The 19,920-nt window shown below is 42.8% G+C and overlaps 1 protein-coding gene across 1 annotated transcript in view; it reads right to left on the reverse strand.

The window, feature by feature from the left end:
• The window catches only part of LOC136444433 (uncharacterized), a 49,034-nt gene that overhangs the window by 19,240 nt on the left and 9,874 nt on the right, over positions 1-19,920 (reverse strand). Inside the window, exons 16-42 of the mRNA XM_066441982.1 lie at positions 18,598-19,876; positions 18,140-18,300; positions 14,374-14,518; positions 13,962-14,171; positions 13,670-13,770; positions 13,395-13,524; positions 12,916-13,037; positions 12,473-12,632; positions 12,002-12,072; positions 11,598-11,755; positions 10,895-11,105; positions 10,123-10,344; positions 9,449-9,655; positions 8,933-9,080; positions 8,394-8,569; positions 7,952-8,075; positions 5,626-5,797; positions 5,416-5,510; positions 5,023-5,193; positions 4,555-4,735; positions 4,115-4,281; positions 3,636-3,809; positions 3,336-3,530; positions 2,354-2,533; positions 1,762-2,012; positions 1,448-1,572; positions 769-937 (exon numbers count right to left, since the gene is read on the reverse strand). Of these exons, the coding sequence (XP_066298079.1) occupies positions 769-937; positions 1,448-1,572; positions 1,762-2,012; positions 2,354-2,533; positions 3,336-3,530; positions 3,636-3,809; positions 4,115-4,281; positions 4,555-4,735; positions 5,023-5,193; positions 5,416-5,510; positions 5,626-5,797; positions 7,952-8,075; positions 8,394-8,569; positions 8,933-9,080; positions 9,449-9,655; positions 10,123-10,344; positions 10,895-11,105; positions 11,598-11,755; positions 12,002-12,072; positions 12,473-12,632; positions 12,916-13,037; positions 13,395-13,524; positions 13,670-13,770; positions 13,962-14,171; positions 14,374-14,518; positions 18,140-18,300; positions 18,598-19,876 (5,505 nt within the window). The remainder of the gene's footprint in view (positions 1-768; positions 938-1,447; positions 1,573-1,761; positions 2,013-2,353; positions 2,534-3,335; positions 3,531-3,635; positions 3,810-4,114; positions 4,282-4,554; positions 4,736-5,022; positions 5,194-5,415; positions 5,511-5,625; positions 5,798-7,951; positions 8,076-8,393; positions 8,570-8,932; positions 9,081-9,448; positions 9,656-10,122; positions 10,345-10,894; positions 11,106-11,597; positions 11,756-12,001; positions 12,073-12,472; positions 12,633-12,915; positions 13,038-13,394; positions 13,525-13,669; positions 13,771-13,961; positions 14,172-14,373; positions 14,519-18,139; positions 18,301-18,597; positions 19,877-19,920) is intronic.

The following is a 19,920-nucleotide window of genomic DNA, read 5'->3' on the forward strand; positions in this document are numbered from 1 at the left end:
GTACCCGTTGTTTCCTCTGCGCCAAAAAGCTGATGATCCACCGGGCCACTGAAGCGCGCAGTCCAAGTTTGAGAAGGCTAGTCACTGCAATCGTATGGTCAACTCTATCAAACGCTTTGGCGAAGTCGGTCAGGATAAGAGTGCTGACAGTGCTAGGTTGGTCCGATATCTTGGACAGGTGATGTACAATGTCTACAAGGCAATGTGTGGTTGACTTTCCTGCCACGCAACCGAACTGTGACTTGTCAATCCCGGGCTTGATGTCGTTGAGAGTCCATGCAGAAACAAAACTTTCAGACACTTTAGCTAAGATGGGAGTCAATGACACTGGACGGAGCTCATTTAAGTCAGGAGGGGTTGTCTTGGGTAGAGGGACTACATTGGCTCGCCGCCATTGGGTGGGGACGTACCCTTCAGCTATTGAAGTATTCAGTATAGTTGACATGGGCGTGCTCAACTCGTACGCGAATTCCTTTATAATCCTTCCTGGAATGCCATCAGGGCCTGCAGCTTTTCGTGCCTGTGCCTAATTTGTATCTGTATAGCTGGTATAACCGACGTTTGACGTATAGTGCAACAGCTTGTACGGCAAGTATAAACTCGAGCAAAAGGAGCCTGCTAACCATACATTTTAAAATGTATCTGCTTGGAAGAGTAGGGTAATCCTTGACCAAAACCAAAACTTCAAAGATGTAATTTCTATCTTATTGATAAAAGCAATCAGCTGTATCCATACTTAGGTGGTAACGTAAGGGGAGGTTGACTAACCGATGGTGGAGTAGGATCTATGATGACGCCGTCCGTGTCGTGTGTAGTGGTCAGTCCAGCCCCGTTGACAGCGGACACCCGCACACTGTACCGCGCGCCGGGTACAAGGGTCAACGGTGCGCTGCTGGTCCAACCCGCGGCACTGCCCTCAACTGTCACCCAGTTATTCCTTACCAACATGGAATAAGAGAAACATATTTTGGCGACGCGTCAGGGGTGAAGCCGTAAGTATAGTACTGCGATTAATTTGCAAATATCATAGGATTTCCACGAAGGCATACCCTGGGGAATTCGCTTTTGGCGACGCCTTATTAATTGCTACTGCGATGCAATTTCGTCAACCCTGGATTGATAAATGTGCCTCAGATACCTTATGGTCTTCTGTTATTCTTGATACAGTTATCTTGTTACACATTAATCGTTCGGGTAACCTTTATTATATTGACTACAATACCACTACAGTTCCAGAGGAGGTCCATGGGAGCAAACTTTAACCATTGCCCATTAGGTCAAAAGCTATATACCAATCAAGTACCATAAAAGACACCCACGTGCTTCTTGGGTCGTGCTGTTCATTAGGCAACCAAGAAGCAAGACAATGGCACCGAAAACATAGGCACTGTAATAACCAATATGTAACAAAGTGATATTGGCAAGTTGGAACAGAAAGGTAACTAACTTCTGTGCTGGGTAGATCTGCAGACGGCTCCCTCCATGGTACTGGAACACGGCTAGTTTATAGTGGTCTATCCCGGACTCGACATCATCGAACTCCCAGTTCACGGAGAGATCCGTGGTGCTCGGCTGTGGAAATAAATAATTATCATGACCTGGATATCATCTTACCGTTTCATATGGTTGGCTGAGCAGCTGCAATGTTAGGGATGTTCTATATGCTTTTGTTCTATATGAAGTCCTGCCTCACTTGCTTTCTTTACGTTAAAGACCAACCCTCCACTCATAGTAAATCCTAGATTATCAGTCATTATCTACCGAGTATTGAAGGTCCGTCCCTGGCTGGCTCCCGTCTCCAATGAAACGCATTTCCGGAGCGGAAGTGTCCAGCGTGAACCCGTCCGACTCCGTCACGACCACGCTGCCGGCTCCGTTCGACGCGTTCACAACAACGTACACGAAGTCTCCGTCGTGCAGGTGGAAGTGGTGCCAGTTGATGCTGTTCGCTTCTTTGCCGACAGAGGTCGCTTCGTGGATGACGTGAGGAGCTGTATCAGCACTGCTGTTACCTGCAATAATGAGAAGGAAACAACGTTTTTGACAAATATTTCAATGTTCATATATATTCACGGAGAGAACCGATCCTTAAACAACGCTTATTTTTGCTTAATACGTTGATGAAGGTTAGAAATCCTTTTGATGAAAAGATAGACAATACAAAAGTTACTCGAAGCAACTGGATACGTTTTGCAAACGGCCATACGTTTCAGATACCGTCCTCTATTTTTGTCAGTGACTGATCAAAACCCATTTCATTATCATCACCGCCTATCAGAAGGGACTGAGGCGGGCCATCAGCGTCTCTACTGCCGACCTCTTTTTGTAGATGAGAATGATACGAGATAATTGCCATTGTTGGAATGCTTCCTCCACACGGTAACTTCGTAGTCAGCAATGTCGGACTCCGGATCCCGGAAGTCTTCCCAGAGCGCGCTGACGCTCGCCGTTTCAGACGAGTAGGTGACGTCATGGTTTGGGTCAAGGCCGTCCTTCACCCAGCCCTCCTCCGGTGGGGTGGCGTCGTACAATACTGTAAACAATGACAAATGTTATTACAGTAAACCACTAAATGTTGTTGCAGCACTGCAAACACGCCTCTTTAAGTCTTGAGGGTATCCATACTACAGTCTTCATCAGGGCTAATGACCAATCACAAAGGACACGTGACCTTACCGACACGAGACTTAACGGACATGTGACGTCTGTATCTATTCTTTATTTATTTACTTATTAAACTTCGTTACAGAGGTAACTGGACAGGGGTAACAGAACTATAAGTTCTTTCACTAGACCCCTGCCCAACATAAAAACATGGTGAATATATACAAGAGAAACAAATAATAATTACACAAGGATAAATGATAAAAAAGTGACCACTATTGAATAAGCCAATGGTAAAACCATGATGTCGTTTAGTGGCATAAATAGAAATAAAGATAACACAAATAGTACAGATGATATAAAAAAGATAATAATTACTAAGTCAGGGTCTAGGAACAGGGTGTGTACCAGGCCGGTGTATATGTTTTCGGGATCAAATTTATCGCATAGAAGGTGGCGGTAGTGACTGAGGATGGACTTCTTAAAGGCTACAATGGAGACGTTAAGGCATATTCGAAGGGATCTGGTGGTAGGAAAAGGTGTAGGAAAGTTTGTACCGTCTCCCGTCACTGTTGACTGATTGCTGGTGTGCATTGATGTTAATGGTATTGTTCATCACATTTTGCCATTTTACAAATTCCAAATCACCATCCCAATATGTCGACCGCGTAGCCCCAACCACCCTTGGCAATCTTCCATTTAAAACAGCACAGTAAGAATGATTTTCTTACCTCCATCACTGGAGACAGACACGTTTTTCGCGGCATGTCCGAGGTTGAAGGCGACCAGGGTGCTGTAGTAGGTCCCACCGTGCTGCAGGGTCCGGTTCAGCTCGGCACAGGCGGCGTGCTGGGTGTGAGGGAGCTCGTGGAACGAGACGATGTCGTCTGCACCGACTGATGTTCCCACTCCCCACAGGTAAAAACCTGAAAAAAGGATGGAACATCTTCAAACTGCTGTATACAGTCTATGTTGCAATCAAAGGAGATAGAAACTCATCCATTAAAATTCGTAGAAATAAAGAAAGTTACCAATTCCGCTCTCTTCGTCGTGAAGGTCCTTCCAGCTGGCGCAGACCCGGTTGCCGACCGCCTGGAAGGCCCGGTCCCGACTGTAGGTCTCCCCGTCGTGCACTGTGCCCGGTACCGGCGGCGTCAAGTCCACGATCAGGGGTCTGGGGGCATGGCTGGCTGTACGCAGGTCGACTAAACACACACCGGAGAAAAGATTATAAAATTTAAGAAAAAACAACAGTTTAACTGGTAATGCAAAAACTCTTTTCATTCTTTCTTTCTCCGTTCGAATTCCTACTTTTGTAAGTTGGGTTTTCGCTGAGACGTGCAATGCCTTGGCCATGGGGATTTCCATACTTTGGACTGCCGCCTTCTGAAGATTAAGAAGGAAGGAAGAACAGGCAAAAGAAGCATTGCCTCTGTCCATGTGAAGGATAGCAGTTATCAGCCATGTGTCCTGAAATTTAAAGGTATACGTCAATTGAATCAACTCTTACCATTGTTGATAGCCCTGACTTTGATCCATGTGGGGATGCCGTCCGGAATGCGGTAGTACAGGACCACGTGGGTAAGGTTGTCATGACGATGCCAGTCCTTGATGAAAACATCCCTGTGGCTCTTCCCCAACCCGATGTCAACCTCCCGGATGTTGGAGAGTGGGTCACTGATATCACAACATTATGGCAAAGTTAACTTTAAAAGGTTCAGACAATTCAGAATCTATCACAGCAAAAAAATTTACTGCTGACCACCGCTTCATAAGGCTCACCTGGTCATTTTTGGGTGTCGCTTTCGGTGGTTATGTTTTAAAGTTTTAGATTATTAATTCCATTGATCCAAGTATTTCAAGTTCTGTCCCGTGAGTGGTTACTAAAGACGGTTATTTATTACAGTAATGAAATGTTTCGATGCTTAGAAATGGTTTCATGGTTCTAACCTGACGTTGTACTCCACAACAAGTTCGAAGGTGACTTCGTCGTAGCTAATGAGTTTGACGTGGTTGACAAACGGGGGCGTGGTGTCGATGACGTAGGGGGTGGTGTGGCACACGGTGGTCGCTAGGGGGCCGCCGAACTCAACCTTGTTCAAGGCGCGGACGGACACGTGGTAGAAGCCATCTGTTGGAGTGAAGCAATATTTCATTATGTACAGAATTTTTATAATTGTGCCCTGTTAAGGAAACTGAACACTAAACAATATTAGACATTTCACCACATCTGCTTGCTTCATGACTGACTTATGCGACTGGTCGCTTCAGGATCAGGACCACCTGTCCACTCGGGTCACTTTTTGTGGCCTCTTAGATTATCTTATTTATAAATAATCAAATCTGTAGTGACTAACTGCCTACTGTGGCTATTTCCTTAAGGTCCTTGAGAGGTCACTATAGACAGGCTTGACTCACCGTCCAGCTCCAGCGGGTAGGCGAGCCCCTGGTGCGTCCACTCGTCCTCCCCGTACAGGTGGGAGTGCGGGTCCTTGTGCGGATGGACGTCATCCTGGCAGTGATACGTCCCCACCGTCCAAGTGTACCCGAAAATACCCGTCTCGTTGTCATGGAAACCGTCCCAATTGGCTAAAGATTTAATGATTTGATTCTATTTCCAGCATAAATGGCTTGACTAGTAATAGGTTATTATTGCAATTCTATATCACAGCTAAGTCGAATATGGAACGTCCGAAATTCTACAGGTCTGTGTTGTAACAGTACAAGCAATCATTGCAAGCAAGTTCATTACAAACAATACATCGAAGGCAATTGATGGATTTGTTTTCTCATAAATGGAGTGTACCTTACCCGTGACGTAAGTGTTCGGCCGGAAATAGCGCAGGTCCTGCAGAGGCTTGTTTCCGTTAAACACAGTCCCGGACCCCTCTCCGTCTATTATGGCCCTGTATGGATGGGGTGGATGAAGACTTACATGTAGACGTATAGAGTAAGCGGACAAAGCAGCAGATGCCATCAAACTGCATTGAACTGTATCTTGAATTTTGTATAATTTCGTACCTGTGGTTGGGTAGAGGAGTCTGCTCCACACATCTGCCCTCCCACTCGTCCGGTACAAACTCCACACACACCTCCGCGTTCGTCTCGTCCAGACTGATGTTCGACAGCGGTCCGGGAGACGGGGGGACGAAGTCAACTATCACGGCCGGAGATGTCAGGATGTTCGTGTAGCCTGATTGTAGTAGCAAGAAAAGGGTTTAAGTTTGATTTAATCTCGACCCATACTTAACAAGAGTTCTACGACCTCATACCTTCGTCAAATGATTTTGACCTTTATGACTGACGTATTAGGAGTGTTTTTCATCAATCATCAATCATACCAGTTGACCCTCTTCACCCAAATAACATAAGTTGTCCAAACCTCCTTGTTATGACTATGAGCTTAACAAAGAAGGTTATGCTAACATTTATCATCAATTATGCAAATAAGCTCCCTCCTTATTAGCATAATTTGATTCAATGGTGTTCACATTCACACAACTTCATAATGCCACAAGTATAAAATTGCCGTCATTTACTAGTATGGAATTATAGTAGTTTCTCATTAATTATGCTAATTAGGCCCACATTTGCATATTTCCTATCTATCAACATTCCTCTCTTCCTTAGTTACAAATGTCACATATTTGATTAGTCATATCATGGAACACAGCAGATTTTTAAAATTGCCTCATTAATTATGCGAGTTACAATTTGATTTGCATAATTATCATCCAATCATACAAAGCATCACGTAAGCTATCTACATACCAAAAATCATGACCATCCATCAAGACCATCTCGAGTTATAGTTTTTCTCATTAATTATGTCAATGAGGTTCTCATTTGCAAAGCTGATATCTATTAATATTTCTCTCTTCCTCAGTTACATATGTCACATGTTTAAGAGTCCTATCATGGAAATTGATGGATGTATAAACTTTCCTCATTAATTATGCAAATTAGATACTGATTTGCATAATACGTATCTAATCATGTACATCAGCACTCAAGCTATGTACTTACAGAAATTTATGACCATCCACCAAGCCCTTCTTGAGTAATTCCCTTTCACAGTCTGAAGCAAAACCTGCCCCTGCTATAGCCAACCCATAGGTCTGCTTGGAGACTACCTTACCATTATGCCTACAGCTGGCTCACAGCCAATTTGTGTAACTGACGTTTCCTGCCCTCAACATGACCCCTCAGGACCTCCTTGCCCTATCCATGACGCCTTGGAAAAACAAAGCCGACACGTACACATACTTCAGCATACAATGTAACACATTTTTACACTTTTCTCGTTAATTATGCAAAACAGTTCGCCCAAAATCTAATCATCTTGAGATTTCCCACATACACACCGACACACCAACTACGACAACAAACCATCCAGGCGTTCTCGACTTATTCTGTTCACTAACAGACACACAGACAAGCACCATCGAATAACCTTGTCGACGAAACCATTCGTCGACGAAGGTAACTAATTGCAAATCAATTCTTATTGTGGTATGAACATGAGTGAAAACTAGTAAAATTACAAGTTATTAGAAATAAGAATATTAGGCCCAGCATGTACAAGGAATTTGAGACATGTATACACTCCAGAAGTTGAAAGTTTGAATTTTGAACATAATTCTATTAATTGCACATTTAGTGGCATACCCAGTGGCATATTTGACAACATCTTCTTATTAGGACCATTAATTTTGTTATTGATGTTAGTCATAATCTATCCAAATGATTAAAAACTTGACAGTTAAGGTTTATTATAATAATGACTTACCCACAGTGTTGAGGACCAGGTTGCAGTAGTACAGCTGGTTGTACTTACCAACAGTGTTGTTGAGGAACAGGTTGTAGTAGTACAGCTGATTGTACTTACCCACGGTGTTGTTGAGGAACAGGTTGTAGTGGGACAGCTGGTTGTACTTACCCACGGTGTTGTTGAGGAACAGGTTATAGTAGTAAAGCTGGTTGTACTTACCCACAGTATTGTTGAGGAACAGGTTGCAGTAGTACAGCTAGTTGTACTTACCCACAGTGTTGTTGAGGAACAGGTTGTAGTAGGACAGCTGGTTGTACTTACCCACGGTGTTGTTGAGGAACAGGTTATAGTAGTACAGCTGGTTGTACTTACCCACGGTGTTGTTGAGGAACAGGTTATAGTAGTACAGCTGGTTGTACTTACCCACAGTGTTGTTGAGGAACAGGTTGTAGTAGGACAGCTTGTTGTACTTACCCACAGTGTTGATGAGGACCAGGTTGTAGTAGGACAGCTGGTTGTACTTACCCACGGTGTTGTTGAGGAACAGGTTATAGTAGTACAGCTAGTTGTACTTACCCACGGTGTTGTTGAGGAACAGGTTGTAGTAGTACAGCTGGTTGTGTATCAGGTTCAGATCCTCGTGACCCACCTCCACGGCATGGCCGATGCCGAGTCGCTCAAAGTTGTGGAAAAGTCTGTCCTATGAGCAACAGACAATAAATTAGTTCTGTCTTTTGTGTAGTGCCCCATTTCTGAGGAACTTGATAGCGTATGAAAAGCCAAAGAGGTTAATCCAATCAAATCGCCTTTTCCTACACATTTCCTTAGAAATCAGACATGGTAGGATAGACATCACAACTTTACATAAAGAGGATCCCAACGCAATCACTGATACTGATTCATTACCTCCAGTCCGTTTTTGCACACACACACACACACACACACACACACACACACACACACACACACACACACACACACACACAGTAACTTTAAAGAAACAATATTTCTAACGTACTGTATACATGACAGCTCCGTGTCCCTCTATCTCCTCCAGTAGTTCGCAGCGCCCGCCGTCGCCGTAGTCGTAGTTGAAGCTGAGGCATTTTGTCGGGGGCAGCGCCAGGCAGTCCCGGGCACACTTCTGTGCGTAGGGATAGTGAGCTACGTGGTGGGGCTTCGACAGCACTCTCCCTGCATAAAACAGGACACCACGTTCTAACATGTTCTCAATACTAGTAAAATGGTTAAATCTGGTACGTTAGTCACAGAGGAAACGATATTTGTTACTTAGATTGACGATAAACCTTTCTAAACATTCTGGCATTTGAAGTATAAAAGTCTGATGTTTATATTTCACTGCTAGTTGAAACATATGAGTAGTATTGGTAAAAGAGTGTAAAACGTCTCCTGTTGTAGTCTAGCAAATAGGGTAGTGGCTGCAACTTTGCGCATCCGATATAAAATTGACTACTCGCATGACTTTGATGGATGCATTCTATGAAAAGGCGAAGCTTCGGGAACTATCTGTTTATCACAGTAAAGGCAATAACTCACCAAGACGCGGCGATGCAAAGTACTCCAGATTGCGAGTGTCGTGCGGGTCATGTCCGATGCTGATTTCAACGTGGATCTTGGTGATGTTGATTTCCTTCCACGGGACGACCTGGTCACCATACACCTTCCGTCCAAACCCTATAGCCTCCTACGCAACAAACACGAAAGAATTTAACCAAAGCTCGTCTATTCTGGTAGAAACCACATTGTGTAGTTCTTGAACTCTTTATGCATTCCAAATATGTAGTGTGAAATAAGTCATCAGCCTTTAACTCACTCTGAACTTGGACCGGGGGTGGTATCGACTTCCTGACACCTATGGCCTACCCCTGACGTCATGTACCACATGGTGACGTCATGTACCACACTGTGAGCCTCATCTATTTTGAAATTACTGATATGTTTCTTAAGTATGTATCGTGTAGCGAAGCCAAGCCAACATGTATCGTGTGTGACTCATTTGGAAGGCAACACGACCAGTTTCAACGATAATATTAAGCACAATTTGGTTCTTGCCTTCTGGTTCACTAAGGCTGAATCGTCCAAGACGACAGCCGACGAGCGAAGGATGTTCGGATGGCTTGTCGAGATGAAGTCGGGAGTGACGCGTCCTCCTGGCAACGTGACGTCATAGGTAGGCAGTTCACACGTAGCCAGGGAGGTCTGTTGGGCCGAGTTTGAGGCCGTCACCGTAAAGTAGAGAGGGACTCCTCCTCGCAGAATCTTTAGAACGACACATTTTTCCGTTAATCGATCTAAACGCAGACAAAGTGCAGAGTGCAGCTCCTTTGTGCAATACCGTAGCATATAATACAAAGATGTGCAAAACGAAATGTCAGCATGTACTGATGTGCCTGAACTGTATTTATAGCGTATATCTATATATAGCCTCCGTCGGTCATTATTTACCATGGTAATGCCTTGATTTACATCAGCCGACGCCATCGGCTATGGCTAGACAGTCCTATTCGAGAATAACAGTCTACAGAGCTTCAAGATAATGTTTTAAGACACATGGAATGTAATCAACAAATTTTCCGCAGCGTCTTTGGCCTTTACCATAAAACTAACCTACTCATTGACGTCATGCGTGCATCAGTGATCGGCTCAAAGAAGGCCAAATCATCGGTTATGATATGGTTATATTTCGTATATTGGAAAAAAAGCACATGCTTTTAAATACTGAATACCTGCGCTACTATCGTGGTGAAACCTCCCAGCGGTTGGTCTAACACCTGGTCGCTGCCTCCCCTGGTGACGCCGACGGAGTAGGTGAGATCCACCTCGCTCCTGTCGTCCTCCACGGCCAGCTCCAGCAGGAAGGCGGGCTCCGTGTAGTCCCGCCCGTACTGCTGCTGCACGGTACAGGCGGTCGTCTGGGCGGCTCGTCTCGCCACTCCGCTCTCAAACGGCTACACAAATGTATATAGTAAAGGTTAAGATGACAGTACAACATATGTTAGACAGGGTAGAAAGTCTTAAAGTAAAGGTATCATGTGTAAACTGTCGTGCATGGTAAAGAAATTTATTGGATTCAGATTGTATGGATTGGGTTGAGAAGTTTTTATAGTTTTTCTATAGGTTGTATCCTTAGATAGTACTTAAACATGTCATTTTTCGTATTACTCTTGTGACTATACTTGGGTCTATATAGTAAGCTGGTCACTTCGGGTCCTTAACTATAGAAATCTCCATCGGGCGAAAACTGTGTTCTGCTACTTTTTAAAGGCTTTCGATGGAAGAGCCGCAAAATTTAACGTCGTCCGTCCGATAACTCTAACATGCCATTAGTTGATATAATTTTACATAGTAGTACAATGATCTTACTGCGTTACTTTGTGTCCCTTAAACGTAGAAATCCTCAAAGGGAGAAAACTATGTTCAGCTATTTTTTGAAGGCTTTTGCATAGATACCCTACCCCGTTAACGTTGCTGAGTAACCATGCTATTTAAAGAACGTACCGAATCAAAAACCTTGAAATCAGGAGGCGATGTGTCTGGTTCGTCTGAGTTAATGCTGAATATCGTCGCGTGAATTGTCGGGGTGGAGTATTGCCAGAGAAGCTTGTTGATTACTGTCCTTGTGAAGGACGTGAATTTCAAGTTTACTGTCAACTCCAAGATCCCACGGAGTTCCAGTCTCAGAGGAACCAAGTTCATGTCCATGCGGATACTGGAATATAATACAGTCGAGTAAACATTATATGTTAATATGCTGACTTTTCACAGCATCCTCTTACTAGTATGATTTTAGTGGTGATAATTTTATGAGATTTTGTTATATGTGCATATTTTCAACTTGCTTGATAGTTATTATCTCAGTTGCAAGTTAGCGAATGTTGTAAAATATTCCTGCCGTGAAGTAAAAAAATTATAAACTTACATAAATATTATAAAATGTTGCAAACTAAATTTAAGGACAAGTCAGTAGTTTTGGTGGTTCAAATGCCGTTCAGGAGTTATGTGACATCAGAGTCAAAAGACCCCGTCCCGTCTGAATAGGCTCAAAGTAAAAGGCACTTTCAAGGGGAGGGTCGTTTACACTATTCTATAAAAGCGTATTTTTGACTATTCGACTGCTTTGTCATAAGAGCATCCCTTTCAATGTGGATAAGCTTTAGAATAACGAAAGACTATATTTTCCAACCAGCAACCATCCTCTCACCCCACATCCAAGGGGAACTTGGTGAACTGTAGTTCCGCCGTGCATGGGAACGATGTGGTCATGATGTAGCCGCGGAGTTGCAGTCTCCCCTCAAACAGACCGAGCCACACACCTAGGGAACCCCAGACTTGGGCGCCAACAGAGGGCGTCACTGAAACCTGTGATGGAAATCACTCAAGGAATTAATCAATGTTGATCCGATAGGGATACTTCTTCACCTATTAATAGGCGTAAGCAAAACTAATGAAAATTGTGCTTACTATTGAATACTTGTGATGTGTTGCAGCCTGGCGAAAATCTTACTTATCGTCATAATATTTGTGCATACGGAGAAACAAGCTAGAGCTAGAGCTCAGGGCAACAATACTGAAACGGGCATACTGAAAATGTGAATACTGACTCACATCAGCCTGCATTGACAGCAGACGAACGTCCGTGGAGAAAACCATCCCGTAGCTTCCTCCAGCTCCAAAGCCTGTAACCCAGAATTCGATATGATATGCTTGGTTCCAAAATTTGATAACTAAATAAAGATAACCACAAATATAGATACGTTTTATTGACAGGTGATCTGATACTATAGTAATGCTGTAAAACTAGATGGCATCTGTATCTGTATGTCGATATAACCGCCCTTCGCTTTGGTGTAACATACCAGCTTCTGTGTCTGTGTTTGATAGTAAATAGCCGGTCGGCGTAACACACCAGCAAACACCAGCTCCGTTTTCAAGTGGCAAGCAGCAAATGATCATTTCATACTGAATGACCTGTCACCCCTTAACCTTTGCACAATCATCTAACTGCAAACTTTTTAAGCTATCTAGTGAGATCGCCCCCACTGTTCTTGGCGGCAAGGAATCCGAAATTGTACTTACGGAAAACCATGGGGATCGGTCCAAGTGTGAAGAAAGCTTTGTACGTGAAGAAATTCACGCTATATGGCCCAAATGGAAGTTCATGTGAGAGCTTCTTGTCCAGTGATGTGAACTGGTCTTTGAAGACTCTGTGCAGAGCGTTGTCAATGGCTTCTACGGCCTAAAGAAAATCATGTCATGGTCTGTAAGTGCCAGAAAGCTGATACCGGGCACCATCTCTATTGCGGGGCTATCACAGAGATGGTGGGAGGTATAAACATCCTTGGCTTTTGACTCTAAGGTGACCATAAGGACAATTGACCTTGGTGGATTCGATGCGCTTTAATACTTTCTAGTATTACGTGGGGACAAAGTTTTAGCTCTGCACTATTCATACGGCTGTTACAATAAGCTAGATCTCAAAATGGCCATGTTTAGAAAATGTTTTGTTTCTATTGACTTACAATATCACGATAAAGTGTTCGTAGTTCCCGTTTGACATCAGTGACGTCATCTGCTAGCATATTGGCGTCGTCTATCAGCTTCTCAATCTCGCCTATAGACAACTGTGCCAAGTCCGCAATGCCTGGTGTATGAGAAGAATAAAAAAAATTAAACGATTAGAGCCGATAAACAGACCTGGCAACAAAAATACAATATATGTATTATTGGATATCTGACATATATTGATAGGTATATTTCAGGGTACGTAATATCTACATATAGTATGAGACGAATGGATGGACATACAGCATACATTCTTGGATACTTGGATGTCGATACTGGAAGATCTGTCAACATATTCACTACTACACAAATTTTAATGTACAATTGTCTTTTTCTATATGAACCTTTCTTAATAGTAACTGAATGAAAGGCTATGGAAATGTTATTTATGTTACGATCATATTGAGCCATAGCTGATGAAAAAAAATATGCCTACTTCTCTTTCTCCTTCCAGCCAACGCCGTCGTTTGACAAACTCCCAGCTGAAGTCTTGTCCTGCTAAAAACGCTCACGAAGGGGAGGCAATGGTCTTTCTTGTCTGAGCAGAGGGTCACTTGGAAGGTGAGCTAAAAAATAATTTGCTTTTTGAATGGATGCATGGATGGATGAATTGAAAGGCGAAAAAATGAGTCAGTGAATGAATTTAGAAGAAAACTAAGAAATGTCTTTCCTGTAGTTACTTTGCTGTATTGAAAGAATAACATAATATACCTCAACACCACCTGGAATCTTGGTGATTTTGTACTTAAACATCACTTGCGCGATATCCAGAATCTGTAGGTTTTCTTCAAAAGGTCCAACATCTTCTGCCGCTGTTTGAGAGGATACAACTTATTACTTAAAAGCGCAACACAATGAGCTAGTTTTTCAGCTAAAGCGCAACACAATGAGCTAGTTTTTCAGCTAGGGTGTGGCTTATGTTTTATTGAGGTATAGTTATATCAGCCTACTTTGTTTGAAACAGTTTAAAATTGTTAGATAGAAATACAGACTCAAATCTTACCAAAAGATGGACTGGTGATGTTGAAGGTCTTCCTCCATGGCCCCAACCCTAGCGTCATCTGGTTTCTACAAGGGTCCACCACTGCAAACGCACTGATGGCCTGCCTGGTGAATCCCATATTCAGATCGGCACAGCACGTCACTCCCAGGCAGTTTTCCTCGAAGAAGCAGTGCATGTTTTCTGGTAGATGCTGCCTTAACTCGGGACATCCTGAAGATAAAGGAAATACTCAAAATATCAATAAAAAATCTTTCAACGGTATATACTTTAGGTATAGTTACTATTTTCAACATTGCCACAAGAAGGAAAAATGGCTTTTATAAGAAGACTAAAATGAGTCGCGATACCTTGGGGGAGACTTGCGGACCTAGGGTTTGAAGAATATGCCCAGTTGGTCAGTTCAAATACTTACGGTTTTCTGGTTTCCTGTAGTTTTTAAGAAGAATGTCTCTAGAACCAGTGGCAGGGTTCCCTCGACCACGCAGGATTCTCTTTAGCGCTGCGTTGTCGAGTGTTTCCGGTACAGGGCATGATGTCTTCTCTAGATTAAGTGACTCCTAAAGAGAGAAACATCAACATTAGATACTCAACTATCCTCTAGAGCTTACTCTCCGTAAGGCATGCTAGGCAAGGAATTTGAAACAAGAAAGTATAACTTCAGCTGATGAAAAATTATTTTGCTTCACTCTGATATTCAGACAATTTGTTTCACTATGATTAAGAGCAGTGACAGTGTGACTTACATGTAGTCTTGATACAAGTAAATAATAGAAATATAACATCTGGAACCAAATACATAATGTTTAACTTCATATGGCCTAGCCTAACAAACGACTAACATTCTTTTATGTTCGAAGTGACGTATTCGAATAGAACGTGCGTTCTATTCGGGGTCACTGGCGGTCATTTGCAGGTTTTCGCTGTAAATCCTAGGTCCCTTGCACAAGAAGAAATAACACATTATCCAAAATACAAACTATTTTCTGGACAGTATATCTTTGCTAACATTTTTGGGGGGACATGGAACATGTAAGTAAGCTATGGCTTTGAATGTTGCAGGACTTGTTTACGACGGCATCAAGTACCCCATTCCCCCTATCCGTGAGGTATGACACTATTCCAAAGTGGTATGAAAAACTTGAGCAATGTGCGTTTAAACTCACTCATCGAGGTCTTAAATTATCGAGAACTATGACCCCAGGCTTTTGTCTTAGGGAATTTTTTATACGGCGGAAATTTTAAATTACAGCAGAAACAATATGTTTGAGTGTAAAAAAAAATTATTTTTCGACATATTTTCGGTCGTAGAAATAATTTGAATGAGAAATGAAAAAAAAATTCTAAAACAGAAAGTTTAATATTATTGTTATCGTTCAGAATATAGAAGATTGTGATTCTTAGTCGCATCCAGAACCAACTTATTCAAGCCATTTTGAAATTTTGTCCACCGAACATCCTTTCTAAAACAGCCAAGTTGGCCTATTACACAAAATATTCAGACAAAATTGTGCATCATGCGTAAAATGGCAGGATTTAAGGTATACATATTGGCTAATTTTCATTTACAACTGGCGAGACACGTGCGAGAGATCGTTTTTCCTGCAATTATGATATCTTAGAAGATGTTACAGCTCCACCGGGGGCCGCGCGGGAGTCCCGGTAACCTGATACGCTCCCTTACAGTGGAAATTTCCCCCTAGCAACGAACCATCGTGAGAGCAGAAACAATATGTTTCCCTTCCGTGAAGGTAAACATGATAACTGTGCAGATATTGAACCCATAACGAAATAAATAGATTTTCTTATTTTCTACTACTATCTTCACACATGATGAGGATGACATCTTACTTCACTTTGATTGAGAGGAGTGTGAGTATGACAGTATGCGTCAAAGGTTTACCCCGCAAGAGCGTGTTGAAATCTGGCAACAACCCGGCCAAACGGTAGGGTTGCATGTTCATAGTTATGTTTAGCCATACCTAGTATGGCTCAACATATTGTTTTTACTCATGTTTCTTCTCCTTCTTCTTCTTCTTCTCCTGTCAAATCTTCAAATCGATTCATCTCTGTCATTTTTTGACCAAATGACCTGAAATTTGGTACAGAGGTAATGTAGGCAAAAACCAATGTACGTTCTTTTCCTTTTTTTGATATTGACCTTGAAAGTGATTTTATTGAGGTTTGTAGGCTATTTTTAGCATATTTTGGCCTCCAGCGCCCTGGTATTTCAACCGAATGACCTGAAATTTGCTGTATATGTGGCTTGAACAAATATTTAAAGGACTTCATTCCCATTTTTGGCATACATATATTCAAAACGATTTATTTTGGGCTTTCTTGACAATATTTGCCACTTCTGTCACTTTCAATACTACATATGACCTAAAGGTCATTGACCCCAAGTGCCTTGCACCTGGCCTTGCATGCCTGTGAGCCTTGCGACCACCTGATTGGTCAATTGGGTTAATCTAATTACATGTATAATGTAGCGAAGTGTTGCACAAGGAATTCTCACGCTGAGGGGTACATGAAATAATGCTTACAAAATAGACCTCTATGAATCGGGCTACATTCAGCAATGGTAGACGGATTCGGGGCATGCCGCGCAAAACACACGGTCTCACCGTGGGTCGTTTTGGTCCCGCACGTTGTCGCAGCGGTGCGTCGCCGCTACGCGATCGAAAGCACGCCGCTGTCTGTCTCGGACCAACACGCGTCTCCCGTGATGTGTAGCGTCCACCAGGCCTTCCTACATGTCCTACGTACGGGCGTATGGATCGTAGAATTCGGCACAAAAGGAATGATTAGGCCAGTAGAGTCAGTCCCCGGTAAGGTAAATGATTCGCCCGTTTGCGCTAGCTTGTAACGTTAAATGAATGTACCCTCTGGTGGCCAAACTTCACTGACAAACTTTCTCCCTATTATCATCATTAGCTTGCGTTAGTCTGGTACTAGTGACTATTATGTGCCGGGAATGTTTATCTATCGCACGCCTTGGAAGGAAGTTCAACCATGATAAATAGTCGGCCGTTGCGAAAATTTGGAATCCCATGCTGTTGATTTTCGTGATTGAATCTGAAAGAAAATATATTTTCATGTCGTTCATGTTTTTGGGACGGACGCCGGGACGGGGTGAATTTTTTTCTATCATAACATTTTCGTCCCGTTAGTATTGCAAATCAAATCGTGTTGAACACGAGGCAAAACACTAAAAACGTGGGTCTTGTGGAGTGTTTTGGAGCGGGAAAATGCCGGATATTAGCGGTGCCGAACAGTGTACATCGTCGCGCGCGGGTGACGCTCCGTCAAAACAAATCCGCTGGTGGTCTAGCGCGGCCACCGAAAATAGGCAGAAACACACAGGAGGACTTAGCACCTTCGTTTATGGGGGCAATTATGAAAATCTTTTGTTACAAATTGTTCGAACATTGAAACATTTGGATAGATGGTTTGAAACTGTTCTAAATAAAAAAAAAATTGTGTAGTTACGTTCGAAATGTTTCCAACGTATGTGAAATAAGTTCAAACATGTTATAAGTTTCAATTCTAATTGTTTGAACACTTTAGAACTATTGTGACTTAGACATTCTTTTAATCAAAATAGTTCAAGCATATTACAAATATTATATCAAAACCCTCTCGGTTACTTGGAATTGACTCAAATATGTTGTTTTTGGTCATTTGCTTCTTCTCCTGTCAAATCTTCATATGTATACTATGGAAAACTTCATTCTTCCCTGGGGTTGATCTTTTTTAATTCAATTTTGAACTGGGTTGATTATGCGCAAGAGTGTAATTTTCAGCGGATATTTTTCGACTGGTTTACATGGAAATGGCTCGGAATATCCCATTCTTGCAAGGGGAGGATTCTTTAATTATTTCTTTCAATTTTGAGCTGGAATGATTATGAAAAAGTCCATTTGTTAGCAGAAGTGTATTTGTTAATCAATAAGTGGATATGGTTGTGGACTGGTCCATATTGTGTTGAGGTGATACTGGAAGACTCAATTTTGGACTGGGTGATTCATTTTTTAGTGCAAGTATTTTAGAATGGTCCATTGTTATTTTGGGAGAGTCCATTTTTTGCATGGCGAGGAGTATGGCTAAACATGCTGTATTTGCTCGCAAATGTTGCCTTTCTAGTATGTAACAACGCGTTTGTGAAAAACGGTACTTACCAGAAGCCGCTCCACTGTCTGATTAAGTCTGGCCTTGGCATCCGACAGTCCTGAAGACACCATGGACTCGAACACTTTGGAGAGTTTCAGACTCCGGAAGTCAAAGTTGGGTAGCGAGACGATCTCATTCAAGTCTGGAAGGTCCAGGCTGCTCAAAAAATCTGGCAGGGAAAGGTGAACTAATCAATTTACGTCGATATAAATGTTTCAAGAAGGATGCATATCTAGACTTTAGAATTGCAGAAACAAGCAGTTACACGCATAAGTTTACACAAATGCATTTTGTATACTCGCTTGGAGTGTATACTGTTTGTGCCTACACTGATTTGATTTCATGGACGATATAACGCGCTGTGCCAATCCCAGACGAAAAAGCCGGGAGAAGCCAATGATATTGAGGTCATTCTTTATCGGAACACTTTTCGAATTCCCTACTTTCTTTCTTTCATTCTTCTTACCTTTTGCTTGGCCAATCTGTAGTCCAAGGTTAGGTACTTCCGACAAGACATCGCGTAATTTCAACGAGACATCGGGTATTTGCACCGAGAAATCGGGTACTTGCACCGAGATATCGGGTACTTGCAACGAGAAATCGGGTAATTCCAACGAGATGTCGGGTACTTGCAACGAGACATCGGGTATTTGCAACGAGACATCGGGTATTTGCAACGAGATATTGGGTACTTGCACCGAGATATTGGGTACTTGCACCGAGACAACGGGTACTTGCAACGAGACGTCGGGTATTTGCACTGAAATATCGGGTATTTGCACCGAAATATCGGGTATTTGCAATGATATATCGGGTATTTGTACCAAGATATCAGGTACTTGCAACGAGATATCGAGTGCTGGCAACGAGACATCGGGTATTTGCAACGAGAAATCAGGTACTTGCACAGAGATATTGGGTACTTGCAACGAGACGTCGGGTACTTGCACCGAGACATTGGATACTTGCACCGAGATATCGGGTACTTGCACCGAGACATCTGGTACTTGCAACGAGATGTATGGTACTTGCAACGAGACATCAGATAATTGCACCGAGACATCAGGTACTTGCACCGAGACATCGGGTACTTGCAACAAGACATCTGGTACTTGCACTGAGATATCGGGCATTTGCACCGAGACATCGGGTATTTGCAACGAGATATCGGGTACTTGCACCGAGATATCGGGTACTTGCAACGAGACACCGGGTATGTTCAACGGGACATCGGGTACTTGTAACAAGACATCGGGTATTTGCACCGAGACATCGGGTATTTCCAACGAAGTATCGGGTACTTGCACTGAGATATCGGGTACTTGAACCGGGATATCGAATACTTGCACCGAGACATCGGGTACTTGCACCGAGACGTCGGGTACTTGCAACGAGACGTCGGGTATTTGCACTGAGATATCGGGTATTTGCACCGAGATATCGGGTACTTGCACAGAGATATCGGGTACTTGCACAGAGATATCGGGTACTTGCACAGAGATATCGGGTACTTGCACAGAGATATCGGGTAAGTCCAACGAGATATCGGGTAAGTCCAACGAGATATCGGGTAAGTCCAACGATATATCGGGTAAGTCTAACGAGATATCGGGTAAGTCCAACGAGACATCGGGAAACTCTGACAGGAGATCGGAAATGTCTGTGAAGATCCTAGCCGGGGAGAGGTCTTCTACTATGGAGCCAGCAAACTTTCCTATCTGTACGACTACATTCTGTATGAGACCCTGAAGACCAAGACAGCAATTAGTTTAATTGATACATTCATTAA

Source organism: Branchiostoma lanceolatum, chromosome 11, assembly GCF_035083965.1.
Source record: "Branchiostoma lanceolatum isolate klBraLanc5 chromosome 11, klBraLanc5.hap2, whole genome shotgun sequence".
Taxonomy (NCBI): Eukaryota; Metazoa; Chordata; class Leptocardii; order Amphioxiformes; family Branchiostomatidae; genus Branchiostoma; species Branchiostoma lanceolatum.